Raw genomic sequence first — 15,063 nt, 5'->3', positions numbered from 1 at the left:
CTTAGGATGGACGCCCCGGGAAGCGGACCTGGGGGTTAACCTCTAAGAGTTTGCCCTGAGGTGCTCGTGATGGGGAATGGGGGCGAGAGGCTGATCAAAAAACGTTCTTCCCTTTTTAAAAAGGGGAGGGGGGGAAGAATCAGACGTTAAATTCTTTTGCAAACATTCATGCCTAAGGAAGGGCTGGAACAGGCAGCCCCGGCCGCCGGAACCGGTCGGACAGGTAGCGAGCTTGTTGACACCGTTATGTTGCAGGGCGCATGCTCACTCCCAAGTTTCCTGGTGTCTCTTCTATTCCACCTTATGAAACTTTTTCCCCGGCGTGGTCTCACCCGCGATTTAAGGCATAGGTGTCGCCGAGCCCGGAGGCTGGGAGTCGCCGGGCGTGCGGGGGAGAGGCCTGGGCCGCGGCGCGGCGGGGGGCGGAGGGAGAGGGCAGGCTAGGCGGGAAGGTGGGCTCTGGCCGCCGGGAACCGGGGACCGAGTCACTGCCGCAGCCCCTATCGGGGAGCAGCCGGCAGGAAGGGGGCCGCCGGCCGGGGAGGGGGCCACACCATGCCCAAAGTCTTCCTGGTGAAGAGGAGGAGCCCGGGGGTCTCTGTCCGCAGCTGGGATGAGCTCCCGGATGAGGAAAGGGCAGACACCTACATCCCAGGTGAGCGCCGCGCGGGGGCCGGGCCTGGGCGCGGGACTCCCGTGGTGGGGGCAGGGGTGTCCGGGTCCCCTCAGCTCACCGCGGGGGCCGGACTGCCCACCCTATGCCCCCTCTTTCGGGGCGGGGGGAGGTCCTTGAGGCGCGTGAAGACGGAGAGGGAGAGGCTGGGGAACCCGCGACGCCCTGCGCCCCCTTCCTCCTAATGGGCGCCTGTAATTGCCCGGCGGCGGGACCGTTGGCTGCAGCGCGGGACGAGGTGGCCCAGGAGGGGAGACTGAAGGCCAGTAGGGGCTCCTCTCGGTCCCATGCCCTCATAGAGTCGCCCCAGGATCCGTCAGCCACTCGGGCTAGGTAGGTTGAAGTCAGACCCCTATCCCCTCATCCCAGGGAGAGGCAACTTGGCGCGTAGTGTCCCCAGCCGCCCAAGGCCCTCGGTTCCTTGTGGGCGCGGGAATGGGACCGAGGAGCCGCCCCCCCCTCCAACCCCGTGCTCGCTCGGGAGGCCGAGCCGGGGACTCTCTCGCCCACCCCCGCGTGTTGCCCACTTGGCCTGGTGCCCAGGTCCAGGGCGGGGCGGCGGCACCGCCCGCAGGTCAAACTGCCGCGGACTCCCGGGCCTGACGCCGCGTGTCTGTGTCGGGGCGCCGCCCCTCCCTCCGCAGTGGGCCTGGGCCGTCTGCTCCACGACCCCCCCGAGGACTGCCGCAGCGACGGCGGCAGTAGCAGCAGCGGCGGCAGCAGCAGCGCGGGGGAGCCTGGAGGCGCCGAGAGCAGCTCGTCCCCGCGCGCCCCCGAGCGCGAAATCCCGGAGCCTGGCGACGCAGAGGGCCCGGGTGGACACCTGGCGGCGATGCAGCGCCCAGTCGCTAGGTCGAAAATCAAGGTATGGTGTCGACTCTGCCCCCGCCGCCACCTGCACCACGCCCTGGCGTCGGGCTCCGGGAACCCGCGCCCCTCCCTGCAGCTCCCGCCCGCGCACCCGGGCACCGGTGCACCCCGGCACCGAGCGCGCCCGCCGCGCCGTTCCTGCACCTGCCTCTGGGTCTCGGCCAGGGCGGCTCAGCGCGTCCTCCCGCCTGCTGGGTAGCCAGCGGCCCGCGCCGCTGAGCCTTGGAGCCGGCACAGTCTGCCGGGGTGGCCTCTGGAACTGCTTAAAAGACCCAGGCCCAGCTTCCTCCCTCCAGCAGCCCAGTGTGTGTGCGGGGCCTGAAGAATCACCAGGCCGTCGGGGTTCCCCGGTTCAGAAAGGAGGGACCCAGGCTCTCAGCAATTGCGTTCTCTGGGGCGCATTTCCTAGCGCTATGTGAATTCTGAGTTCCACACACTTGCTTGCGTTCTGGAGACCGAGGCGGCAGTTTGGCACACAGTGGCCAATAACAGCTATTCCCAGTGACAATTATGGAGTGCCCGTTAGACTCGAGGCCTGTGCTGGATACTTTAAATTTGTCATACCTCCAATCTTCTTTAATTAAACTGATGGATAAAGGAGTTCACCTGAAAATTGTCTCAGTGCCCCGCCCCCAGTGGGTTGGAGTGTTTGTTACCCTCCCTTACCATCCTTCAGCAACCCCCTCCCCCTAGTCTTCTAGAATTGTAGGCGACATCTTATCAGGACACCCATCTGGCTTTTCTGGGTAGAACTTGCATGATCGCCTGCTCAAATGTATCCGCTACCCCCAAGATTAAGGAATCCCATTCCACTGACTCAGTCAGCTGGAGCCAGGGAGTGGTGTTTTAGGAATCACATGAACCCATTTCCGAGCTTGGTGGGACTCTGCGGGCTCCAGGCCCTCTTAGTGGGCGATAATTCTGGAGGGCTCCAGGGCGGTCCTGCAGCCCAGCTGCGGGGGGGGGGGGGGGGGGGAGGGGGGAGGGGATGGGGGTATGGGGAGGAGGAACTCCAGTGTTCGCTGTGGATTGGGTGACACTAGGTTACTTTTCCTGGGCGAGGCCATCCCTCCCTATGCATGTTCCTGGTTCCTGGGGTTTAGCTTGGGGGCGGGCTAGGGTGCATTTGGTTATCAATTGAGGCTAGAGGCTGGAGCTGGAATCCTCGGGAAAAGACCTCTTTAAAGGTTACTGCGGTGCCGCGTGCTGCTCGCTGGTAAGTGGTGCTGCTGAGGTTCAAAGTCAGCTGGCCTGAGGCTTTTCTGGGCCAGATGGGGTTAAGTGGGAGGGGACAGTTTGCCTGAGGCTGGTAGCTCTGCCCTCCAGGAAATTCTACTAAGTGTCCCACTTGCATATTTATCACCGGGCTGGAAGGACAATTGCAACGTTGTTTTGGGATTGACTGTGGTCCGTTTGCCCCTCTGTCCCCCAATTTCCCAGATTACCCTGGGAAGAAAGTGGCAGGGGAGAAAGGTCTAGTCCCTTAACCAGCATTTTAGGAGCTCTCTCTTGTCTCAGGTAAACAGTGCCATCGTAGCCCTGGATTAAAGGAATAAATAAACCACAATCTTATTTCTGTGATCTTGCCTACAAACCGCCCCAAGGGCTGCGGGGTGGTGAGTTTGCTCCTCAACCTTAGCATAGCTTCCGGAGAAGTTTTATTTGTTTACTGAGGATACTTAGATTCCTTTTCCCTTTCAGCTTCCGTCCGAAAATAGGAGATATCTTGGTGTTAAGATGCTCCAAGCCTCCAGAATTATCATCTGTGGTATTGGCCGTTTTCAAATGACTGTCCAAATTGCCCGTGACTTAGCATATTGGGTAATTCTCTAGTTCTGTGAAAAATATGCTGGACTCTTAAGAATTAGGTTCTCCAAGCGTCTGGTGGCTCAGTTGGTTGAGCATCCTCTTGATTTTGGTTCAGGTCATGATCCTAGGGTCATGGGATCGAGCCCCTCCTCGGGCTCCACGCTGAGCATGGAACCTGCTTAAGATTCTCTCTCTCTCTCTCTCTCTCTCTCGCTCTCGCTCTCTCTCTCTCTCTCTTTCTCTCTCTTTCTCTGCCCCTCTCCCCTGCTGGTGGGCTGTCTCTCTCTAAAATAAATTAAAAAAAAATTAGTTTCTTAACTAGAAGAAAAGAAATACCACTCAAGAATGAGGCCCATGCATGAAGCATAATGATTGAGTTTGAATAACTTCAAGACACTCACTAAGCAGCTGGCTCAGAGGAGGAGAGGAGGGGCAGGTTTGAGCCAGTGCCCTGTGGAGAGAGGCAACATCCCATGTAATTTTTTGGAGTGCCTGCTGTGTGCTAGGCAGCCAGGAGATAAAAATGTTCCCAGCCTGGTGTTCTAGAATCATTTGACCGAAACAGTTAAGCCCCCAGGCTCTGGTTTTGTCACTTCTTAGCTGTGTGACTTTAGGCAAGTTGCTAATCTTTCTGGGCCTCTGTTTCCTTGTCTGTGAAATGGGAATAATAATGAAACCTACCTCATAGAGTGGTGAAAATAAATGAGTAAAGAGGGGAATGTGGTAGGTGCCCTTTAACTGTAGCTGGGATTGTCTGGGTTGGTGGGGAGACACAAATACTAATTATTAACTCTGTTACAGCAAAGGGAATGCTAAAGCATGTGCAAAGATGTAATTCTGGGGCGCCTGGGTGGCGCAGTCGGTTAAGCGTCCGACTTCAGCCAGGTCACGATCTCGCGGTCCGTGAGTTCGAGCCCCGCATCAGGCTCTGGGCTGATGGCTCGGAGTCTGGAGCCTGTTTCCGATTCTGTGTCTCCCTCTCTCTCTGCCCCTCCCCCGTTCATGCTCTGTCTCTCTCTGTCCCACAAATAAATAAACGTTGAAAAAGATGTAATTCTGAGCAGGGAAGTTTTCTTGGTGTGGATTTGAGGGTGAGGAAGGGGGGGAGAGTCAGGCTTTAGGGGCGTATGGCTGAGCCCAAAACTTGAGTCAGTAAAGGACTCAAAGCTATGGTGCCCGAAGATAGAAAATGGACCTGCTGGGTCAGAGAGCAAGTGGGAGGTGAGAAACTGGGACAGGATGAGGTGGTGAAGGGGCCAAGCCAAGAGGTGGGGGTGTGCTTGGGCAGGCGGAGGAGGGCTCTGGAAGGGTTTTGAGAAGGAAGACCTCAGTTGGGTCCATCTTACCAGCTGTCTTAGAGATATATTATCTGTCCCGAGTCTTTTTTTTTTTTTTTTCTTTTGTATTAGAGGGAGAGGGAGAGAGAAAGAAGCAGGGCTCCCCGAAGCAGGGCTCTAACTCATGAGCCATGAGATCATGACCTGAGCTGAAGTCAGATGCTCAACTGACTGAACCACCCAGGGGCCCCTCTGTCCTGAGTCTTACTTCCCTCATCTGTAAAATGGAAAAGCAATGGAATCAGCCTCTCAGAAGTGACGGTTAGATGAAATAAGGGCTGCAGAATGTCTAGCACTTATGTGCATGTATAAATTGCCAGTAGGAAGTTAGTTTAATAGTGATGGATGGCAGATTTCGTTAACGTCCAGTATTTTGTTGTCTCCAGTGGGGACTAGGGATTTGCCAATCTGGTTGTGCTTGTGAGTAGATCTGGAAAGGAGTCCTAGGTGCTGGTTAGGAAAATGGCTCTTCCCAGCCTGTCTGCCTTCTGTGTGCCTCAGTGCTGTTTGCAAAATTGTCTCTTTACTGCTGAGGATTCAGTAATTTTCCAAACAGATTCGGGGGTGGGGGGGTGGGGGGTAGATCATGTGCATCTGAGAAGGCGGTCGTGACAGGTCTAGGTGGCTTTAAGTCTCTTTTGTCCTGGGCCCATTTGCAGGAATCTAGCTGTGGAGCAGAGACCCCCAGACACCCTGATCACCATTGCCCTTCCTTTGAAGGTTTATCAGAAACTAAGTAACTCTGAAGTGAAATCAGTCAATTGACTGATGTTTTTCCTTCCTGTCTCAGTGGGTGGTGGGACCCAGGTGCAAGTATAGAATAGCAAATGAATCTCCTCCTTTTCCCCTTCTGTTCCCTTCCTTTGGCCTCTTCCAAGGATACTTCAAAAGGAACTGAGTGTAGAATTCCTTCTAAAGTATTTTTGGTCTTTTACCTGGCTCTGTAGTCTGAGTCTTCAAGTAGTGCCAGATATGTGAAGGTGCAGTAGTCTTTTTCCTTTTTTTTTTCTCATCATTTTTCATTTGTGGAGACTTTCAGAGGCATAGGGCCCGTTACCCCACCCCAACAACCGTTCTTCTATGGCTGGTCCTGCCCATCCAGCCCCCATCTAACACCTGACATGTGATTTTGAAGCAAATCTCAGTTATCCTATTATTTCAACCATAAATAACTCAGAATGTGCCTGTGATAGATAAAGATCAAGGTACACGATCACACCCATGTTAACAATGGTGTTCACATTGCTAATTGTCTCATAAATTCATACTTTTTTTTTTTTTTTTTCCAGTTTGCTGAGTCCGGTCCACACAATGTCTATACATTGTAATTGACTGACATGTCTTTCAGGTCTCTTTTAATTTACACATTCCCCCCGCCCCCCATCTCTTGTCCATTTCCTTACAAGTTAATTATTGAAGAGATGAGTAATTTGCTTGGAGAGTTTCTAACGATCTGGATTTTGAGGAATGCATCACCACAAAGGCTAATGCTCCTCGGTCTCCTAGATTTTCTCTAAATAGGTAATTGGGTAGAGTGCCTAGGTGGCTCAGTTGGTTAAGCGTCTGACTTCAGCTCAGGTCATGATCCTGCTGTTAGTGGGTTTGAGCCCCACGTCTGGCTCTGTGCTGACAGTTCAGAGCCTGGAGCTGCTTCAGATTCTGTGTCTTCCTCACTCTGCCACTCTCCACTCGTGCTCTGTCTCTCCGAAATGAATAAACGTTAAAAAATTATTTTATTTTATTTTTTTAATTAAAAATTCTTTTTAATGTTTCTTTATTTTTGAGAGAGAGAGAGAGAGAGAGAGAGAGAGAGAGAGCAGGGGAGGGGCAGAGAGGGAAACACAGAATCTGAAGGAGGCTTCAGGCTCTGAGCTGTCAGCACAGAGCCCAACACGGAGCTTGAACTCACGGACTGTGAGATCATGACCTGAGCCGAAAGTCGACCGCTTAACCAACTAAGCCACTCAGGCACCCCCAAAATTTTAAAAAAAAAAATGGGTAGTTGGTTCTGCAGCTGCACTGCCCAGTGTAGTAGCGAAAGTCACGTGTGACAATTTAAATTTAAACTAAGTAAAATTAAATATTAAGTTCCTCAGTTGCACAAGCCACATTTCAGGTGTGAGTGGTGTGAGCGGAGGCTACTGTATCGGACAGTACAGATTAGAACATTTCTTTCATTGCAGAAAGTTCTATCAACACTGCTTTAGGTGTCTGATCAGGTATATTTGTTTTAGCCAAATAGTCTGTCACAGTGGGGGGCACCTATTAACATCCAGAAAGCACATAATATTTGGTTGTCTCTCTGTGATGTCAGCAGTTGTTGATATTCAGGGTCTAAATATTGTAGGTTATTAGGGGTTGTGATATTCCGTCCTTTGTTTATTAGTTGATATTCTTGTACAGAGATACACTTCACCTCATCTGCTGTTTAGTTCCCAGTGAGACAGTTCATTCAGGAAAGGCCAGATAAGATTTATTTACCAGTTTTCAAGATAACCAGTTGGGTCACCAGAATTCCATAGCAATGGCCAACTTGTTTATTTTTAGATATGTTGTGAATCACGGATTTCAGTAGTTTTAAAAAACCCATCCATTTGATATTTGGAAGAGAACATAGCTCTGTCCCTAACTCCTTACCTATTGTCTGTTATAAGACAGAATTGGATGCCCCTCACCCCACCCCTATTGTAACTCACTGACCATGTCCCTTACATTTGGCTGACCAGGCTCCTCTTCTTGACTCTAGACCCACCAAAGGCAAGGAACATTCCTCCTGGGCTTCTTGAATCCCCAGCACCTGGTACAGTAATGCCTGACTCATAGGAGGACATAGGTCAACATAGGACAGAAGTACAGGCAGGGAAGAAGGAATCAACAGTCCCTAGATGTAAATGACAACATTTGGAGGAAAATAGGCGAGAAGAAAATGTAAATCTGGGGAAATATCTGGACTAGATGCTCGAAAAAGGCCAGATTAATTAAAAGGGGGAAAAGGAATGGGGGAACCATGTAAGTGTTAATTGCACCAGCTTTTAATTTGAACATAGGTGAAGTGGGTTTAGCTGCAGACAACAGAATCCACTGTAGTTAGCTTCAGCTGGGAATGGTTAATGATAGGGTAGTAAATGGGCTAAAATACCAGGATTGAACTCCCAGAGCCACACTGCAGAACTGGGCCACCAAGGGAGGTCCACCTTCTGCCTCTATGGCTACCGACTGATGTAGAGTATAGAGTGATTGCCATGTGCCTGCCTCTGTCCAGTTAACTCAGGCCCAAATTCAAACCTCTTGATAGTGTGGGTCATTGGCGGAACCCCAGTCACATCTAGAACCTGTAACTGTAAAGGTGTCTGGGAAATGCAGTTTGTAGCTTTTTAGCCTCTGCAGTATGGGAAGGCGCACCAGAAAAAGTAGAAATAGTTGCTGAGAAGAGTGTCCATCCGCAGGATCCACTACAGGGAACTTTAAAGCTTGTGTGGTCCAGTCCCCTCATTTGCAAGGAAAGAAAGGTAAAGCCCTGGGGGGAGGGGGGCGGGAGGTGTGTTCATTGAATTTATCACAGTTTTTAGTAGCAAAGCTCAACCCAAGGATCCTTGTTTTTTTAGGGTTGCTGTATTGCATTTTAGGAGGTATCTTTGACACCACAGCCATTAGCATTGATGGTCTGACAGGAAGCTGTGATAGGAGACAAACAATAGGATTCATCCCCTCCCTTTCCCCCACATCATGCCCAGACCCGTGGGCCTGTCCAGGGGAAGTGTAGGCACAAGTTTTGCAGACAACAGGCCACATCCAGAATCTCAGTGTGCGCACCGATAAGTCAGGTGACCAAGAGCAGGTTAGATCTCTTGGAACCTCAGTTTTTTCTGGATTCTAAGGATACTCTTCATTATCACCGCATTTGAGAAGGTTCTCCATTCTACCAATATAGCAGAGCGGTGAAGCCTAAAGAAATGGTACAGGGACCAGGAGGGAGTCTTTTGTCCCAAAGGAATTGGGCAATATGCTTAGCATGTTTTGTTTTGTTTCTTGAGTAATCTGTATGCCCAACATGGGGCTTGAACTCACCACCCCAAAATGAGGAGTCCCGTGCTCTATCAACTGAGGCAGCCAGGCGCTCTGTGCTTAGCATGTGTTAATGCTGAAGCATAGCAAATGTGTCAGTTGGAAGTCTTGTCCAAACGGCCCCCACAAGGTGGCCTGGATGCAGTACTCTCCCACAGGAAATAGGACCATTAATACTTTAATAGACTTGTCTGGTGGAAGCATCAACAGACAATAAAGGATTTTCATTTCATTTTTTTTTTGGTTTAGAAGTTTGACAGGTAAGTGACCTTAGCCAGCTTTCAAGTTGGTCGGGGGCCAGCCTAAGTCCTTACCTCCCCCAACACTCCTGAAGTTTTCCACAGCCCTGATACAATGATCAGTTTGTTTTTACTGCAAAGACTTTTTTTTTTTTTTTAAAGAAGAACTAGAGGGGAACCTTGTGTGTTTTTTAAAATGAAAGCCAAGGTCCTGCAGAAAACAGGACAGCAAGCAAGAAAGCGCCCAGCCATGGGGTTGGAGAACCACTCAGTCTCTCTTCATCTTTCTTGCCCTGAATTAATGTCCAGATTGATGTCCTCTCCCACTGTCCACGGTAGCTTCCCCATTTCATTAGTAAGCCTTTTGCAAAGTGTTGCTTTTTGATTAAGGGTGAGACTGTCAAGCTTTTCCAGAAGGTGGCATGCTGCATATGCCACCCTGGTAGGTCTGGAGCAGTAGCCTATAATTAAACATGTTAGTGATTTCCATATCGAAACACATGAATATCGACCCCCAACGGGATCAAGTCTGCACGGCTTCATGTCTGCTCAGGTCCAGTTTTACTGCTAACACGAGATATGTGAGAATGTTGGTTTTCAGAACTTTTTGGATTTCAGAGTCGTGGCGGAAGGACTGGGAGTTGGCAGCTCACATTGAAGGTCACTTCTCTTCTTTTTCCCAATCAGAGGGAAAATTCACAAGGCCAATGGAGAATCAAGGGATTTTGACCAATTACCTTTTACTTAGGATCCCAGAACTTTGGAACTGGTCTATAAGAGTGATAAGTTATTGACCATCAGGTCCTTTTTAAGTAGCTTTTCTTATTTGATTCCTTAATAATCCTGAGAGGCAAATATAGTTATTGTCCACATTTTACGGGTGATGAAATTAAGGCTTAGAGAGGGGGAGTTACCTGCCTACGTCCCACAGACTGTAAGTGGTGGATCAGGGCTTGAACTTAAGAAAAAGGAACAGAACTGTGCTCTCAGATCCTCATACTTCTGAAGATGGCTCATCTAATACCATTTTATCATTTTTAAAAATCTCTACACGAATGCGGGGCTTAAACTCACAGCCCCGAGATCAAGACTTGCACACTCTACCACCTGAGCCAGCCAGGTGCCCTGCCGTTTTATCATTTTTACACGTGGGAAATTGTGGCTCAGGGATATTAAATGACATCCCGCAAATAGATGACAGCCGGTCTAGGTTTTTATTTGATACTCAGCATTTCTTGTCTGTTCACTGCACTCTCATTTTGTAACTAAGATAGCCAAGATGTAACTAGTTTGGGTCTACTTGCAGAGTAACAAGGTAAGACTGGTTAACCTTATTTTGAACTTTTAGGAGGTTCAGTGTTAGGTATAAACCTGTGTACGGGGCACCTGGGTGGCTCATTGGGTTAAGTGTCCGACTCCAGCTCGGGTCATGATCTCGAGGTTCATGAGCTCAAGACCTGCGTCGGGCTCTGTGCTGACATCCCAGAACCTGGAGCCTGCTTTGGATTCTGTGTATACCTCTCTGCCCTCCCCTCTCTGTCTCTCTCTGTCTCTCTCTTTCAAAAATGAATAAACATTAAAAAAAACAAAAACAAAAAACATGCGTAAACATTGTAAAGATGGCCCAGTGAGCTGACGTGTGACCTGGGGAGGGATTGCTGGCCCTCTAACCCATGAGATGTCATTCCAAGAATCAGATGTGTTGTCTGTACCCTGCAGCCCATCCTGGGAGAGAACATTAGGAAATGTGGCAGATCTGATGTTCTGGAGAGAATGTGCTACATCTCTTACTGTTCCAGTTACGCATTGCTCTTTCACAAATTACCCCAAATTTAGTAGTTTAATTTATTATTCTGAATTCGAGTTCTGAGGATTGACTGGGCTTAGCTGGGCCATGCTTGCCTGCGGTTTCTCTTGCGGTTGCGGTCAGATGGCAGCCGCCTGGAATCTTCTGGGGGCTTGACTGGGCTGGACATCAGAGGGCTCACTCATGTGTCTGGCAGCTGATACTCTTTCCTTTTTCTAGCTGTTTTGATTATATGGTTCTAGCATCTTTTAACAGTCCCTCTTGACGGACATATAGGTATTTCCTGGCCTTTTGCCGTTACAGACAGAATTTCAGGGTACCTGATGTGTGAAATACACTCTGTGGGATAAATTTCACATGTAGGAATTTATCCTACAAATATTCCTTCCTTTCTGAGAAGTGAAACAGTCTGGCAGAAGCTGGCTTCTTCAGCCATGATCTTTTGCCATTAGTTCATTCTTAGATCTTTCAACAAGGCTCTCTTAAGGCTTCAAATAGAATTTGTTAATGTCTGGGTGCTGGATTGGTCATAGGTATAGAGAGGTGGCAGACAGTGCTTCAGGGATTGGAGGGTGCACCTTAGGGAAATTCCCCGAAATGAACCCCTGGGTGCTGGCTCAGTTTTCCATCCTGTGGAATGGGGATGTGTATGATGGTGGAGAAGTGAAAAAATTGCCTTTGTTGAGGCACATTTGGAGAATTTCTATTTTGTTCCAAGAAAACCAGAAGGAAACTCCCCCTTGGACTGGGGGAGGGCGGTTAGTCCTCAGTCTCCTCCCCCGTTATCATGTTTTCTCCTGTGTTAAAAGGCATTCTGTAGCTTGCTCAGATGATCCATTGGCCCTGCACTCCCTCAAAATGTCACAAATCTCCTTTCTATCTTTCAAGATTTTATTCTTTTCAAGCAAAATAATGCCAGTGATTTGAGGTTTTCATCTGGGACTGTAATAGAAGGTAAACAGGAGTTTGGGTTTGGACTGTAAGTTGGCAAATCCTTAAGAACATTCTGCAGGAAGACAGTTCTAGCTTTCTGCACGTTCTTAATCAAATTACCTGGGTCAGTTGTCTATGTTCTGCTTTATTAGGCACTTGCTAGCTCTCAATGGCCTTTTTCCTGCGTAGACATGGCCTCGAGGAGCTCCAGGTATTCAGTTTGCGAAGACTTGGGCCATATTTAGTCTTTTCACATCCCTGCAAGGGTTGAAATGACCAAAATGGGGACTTCTGGGCAAGGAGAAGACCTGACCTGTCCTGGTGATAGAAATAGGAAAGTCTTGGGCTCAGCTGGGTCTCCCTCAGGACAAATGCCAGGCCCAACCCTCTTTGGGGGATGCAGGGCAGAGGTGGGACATGAGAGTTGGAGGCCCAGGATGGTTACCCACTGGGTCAACAACCCAACCCCCGAGGCTGTCCTCCACTGTAGCTTCCAGGGGCCCCTCTGCCTTTTGAGGTAGAGCCCCAAGGAGGACACTGCCCTGCTCTGCTACCACGGCTGTATGGCTCAGGCTAGCCATGTGGAACCACACACAGTCTCTCTCTTTTCCACTGCCCTCTTCTGGAATATTCTTTGCCATTGCCCTCCTCTTCCTCCTCATCTTTGACTGGCTGAGGAGCTCATTTCCTCTGGAAGTGCCTTCCCTCACAGTTTATGTCTGGGGTAGGTGCCTCTCTGAGGTGTCCATTGTGCCCTCAGGCTTCCAAGATATCAGGGGCCTTTTGACTGATCTCCTTCCCTACTAGACTGGCAGCTTCTTGGGATGTCATCCTGGTGACGTATTGCTTCCAGCTCTGAGCACAGGGCCTGTTGCAGAGAGGGCACTCCAGTGTCAGCTGAGACAAATTAAGCTCCAAGCAGACAAGGAGGCTGACCGAAAAACCCTGTTCTGGGGTCTTGTGCCTTCCCCAAGTCTCTTTGTATTTTGCCACCTGTGAGCCATTGCCCATCAACACGCTGTGCACTGGCCTGAGTCTGAGCTTGGGGTGTGGGGGGCAGGAGTGTGCACAAACACTTCCTGGCTTCTGCAAAGGCATTTAGTCGAGGAAACCAGATGAACTATGACGAAACATCTGTGCATGATGGAACCTTCTGGAAATAGTGGAATCAAGTACTGAACTGTGTGAGGGCCAGTACCCTAGCCTCATGTCTCAAGGATGGTCTGTGCCACAGTGGCATCTCCTGGGAGCTGGTTAGAACTGCCGCGTCTAGACTCCACCACATCTCTTGAATCAGAATCTGTGTTTTAACAAGCCCCCCAGGGGATCCGTGTGCACGCTGGGGTTTAAGGGCCTTGGCCTTAGGGGTACAGGAAACCAGTTTGGGCAGAAGCTGCAGAGAAGCTAGCTACATCAGGGAGGCAACAGTTGAGCTAGGTCTTAGTGGAGGGCAATACCCTGGGTGGAGGGGAGGGGGGTGGTTGGTGTTGGAGGCTAGGGAGGTGTGTGGAGCCAGGCAAGTACCAAGTCTTCCTGCTAATGATGTTTGTATGAAAATAAGGTTATTAGGCCCTTTTATAAGTAGTAGAGCAATTGGATCAAGCTTCTAAATGATCTGGTTTGGTAACTAAGAAACCTTTGATGAATATATTAGATCTGGTGTTTTTCACCACTTAATTATAGATTCAATTTTCTTCCTTAGAGGTGGCCAGCATGGTTGAGGGACCATGGGAGACAAGACTGGGAGCCCAGGGCCTGGGGTTTGGTTATTGTTTTGCTGCTAATGCAGCTGTGGGATCCTGACCAAGTCCCTTCCCCAAATGATCATTTTAGTTGTTGATACTTTGGCGGATCGGGAGCTGGGGCACGGCCAGGCAGTTCTACTGTGGGTAGCACTAGCCAGAGTCACTTAGCTGGTGGCTGCCATGGGCTGGGCTGGGAGGTCCAGGGAGGCTTTATTCATATCTGGCACGTCAGTGCCTCTCTGAATGGCCTTGCTGTCCAACGCCACCGGACCACTGGCCACTGGCCACCGGTTGCTTGGGCTTCCTCACAGCATGGTGGCTTTGGATGTCTTACATGGCAGCTGGCTTCCACGAGGGAACATATAGAAGCTGCAAAGTCTCTTAAGACCTAGAACTTGCCTCCATCCCAGGGGAGAGGAAATGGTTTCCGTCTCTTGATGAGTAGAGCAGCATGCAGGCACGGGGAGGAAGGAGTGGATTGTGGCTGTCTTTGGGGACTCTATGGCGGGCTCCATGACGTCATCAGGACCTGGACTCCCTTCTTTCTGCTCTTCTATCCTCAGCACTGGCTTCCTGTCATGGTCCAAAGGGGCAGTTGGAGGTGTAGCCAGCAGGAAGGAGAAAAGGAGGAAGAGGGCCCCATCTTCCCCCAGAGAGGAGTGTAGTTTTCACTGGCCTGCTCGTCCTGTGGCCATGACTTGCTATGAGGCTGGCAAGTATAGACACTTAGCTGGGGGCAGGGAACACAAGTCTGTTCTAAGGTGAAGGGAACTGTGTGTGGGGGGGGCACCTGGGTGGCTCAGTCGGTGAAGTGTCCGGCTCTTGATTTTGGCTCAGGTCATGATCTCTCTTTTGTGAGGTCGAGCCCTACATCAGGCTCTGTGCTGACAGTGGGGAGCCTGCTTGGGGTTCTCTCTCTCCCTCTTTCTCTACCCCCTCCCCTGCTTGTGCTTTGTCTCTCAAAATAAAATTTTTAAAAAAAGAAGAAGTCTGCTCTCAGGAAGAAGGGGAGAATGAATGCTGGGAGGAGCAGCCAGTGATCTCTTTCACCTTCCCCAAAACCCGCTTGGAAGTTCTTAGGGGTCAGGAGCCGCAGCCTGGCCACACGGGGAGGTGGGCTCCAGGCTGAGCCCGCTGGGGGTGCCCGCCTGCGCCGGGGCCCTCACCCCCCCTCTCTCTGTCCCAGTTCACCACAGGCACATGCAGCGACCCGGCGGTTCACAGCTGTGAGCTGTGTGGCAAGGGCTTCCGCCTGCAGCGCATGCTCAACCGCCACCTCAAGTGCCACAACCAGGTGAAGAGACACCTGTGCACCTTCTGTGGCAAGGGCTTCAACGACACCTTTGACCTGAAGAGGCACGTCCGCACGCATACAGGTGAGGAAGGGGCGTGTGCTTCGCGGTTGCTTTCGCTGTTCTGGCCGACAGAGCTCCTGCTCCCTCGCCACCAAAGAGCTAAATTGGGAGCTTGGAGCAGTGTCATATTTCTGGAAAGACTGCAGGATGGGGCATCTGGGGCCAGTGCATCTCGGTCCAGCTCCTGGTTGTGCCACCAGCCGGCTGAGTCGCGGTGGGCCAGGCAAGCC

At 50.7% G+C, this 15,063-nt stretch overlaps 1 protein-coding gene across 2 annotated transcripts in view; it reads left to right on the top strand.

Annotated features, from left to right (window-relative positions):
- The first annotated feature begins 468 nt into the window (after positions 1–468).
- OVOL2 (ovo like zinc finger 2) overlaps positions 469–15,063 on the top strand; it is a 29,599-nt gene continuing 15,004 nt past the window's right edge. The window contains exons 1-3 of one of the 2 annotated variants that reach the window (XM_030310150.1): positions 469–655; positions 1,318–1,538; positions 14,665–14,854. In XM_030310150.1, coding sequence (XP_030166010.1) covers positions 556–655; positions 1,318–1,538; positions 14,665–14,854 — 511 coding nt within the window. In that variant the 5' untranslated portion in view covers positions 469–555. Of the gene's footprint in view, positions 656–1,317; positions 1,539–2,698; positions 2,760–14,664; positions 14,855–15,063 lie in introns of those variants that run through there. The other variant, XM_030310151.1, reaches the window with a different exon arrangement.

This window comes from Lynx canadensis, chromosome A3, assembly GCF_007474595.2.
Source record: "Lynx canadensis isolate LIC74 chromosome A3, mLynCan4.pri.v2, whole genome shotgun sequence".
Lineage (NCBI taxonomy): Eukaryota > Metazoa > Chordata > Mammalia > Carnivora > Felidae > Lynx > Lynx canadensis.
Note: the sequence above shows the minus strand (reverse complement) of the source record. Positions and strands in the feature narration are given on the sequence as shown.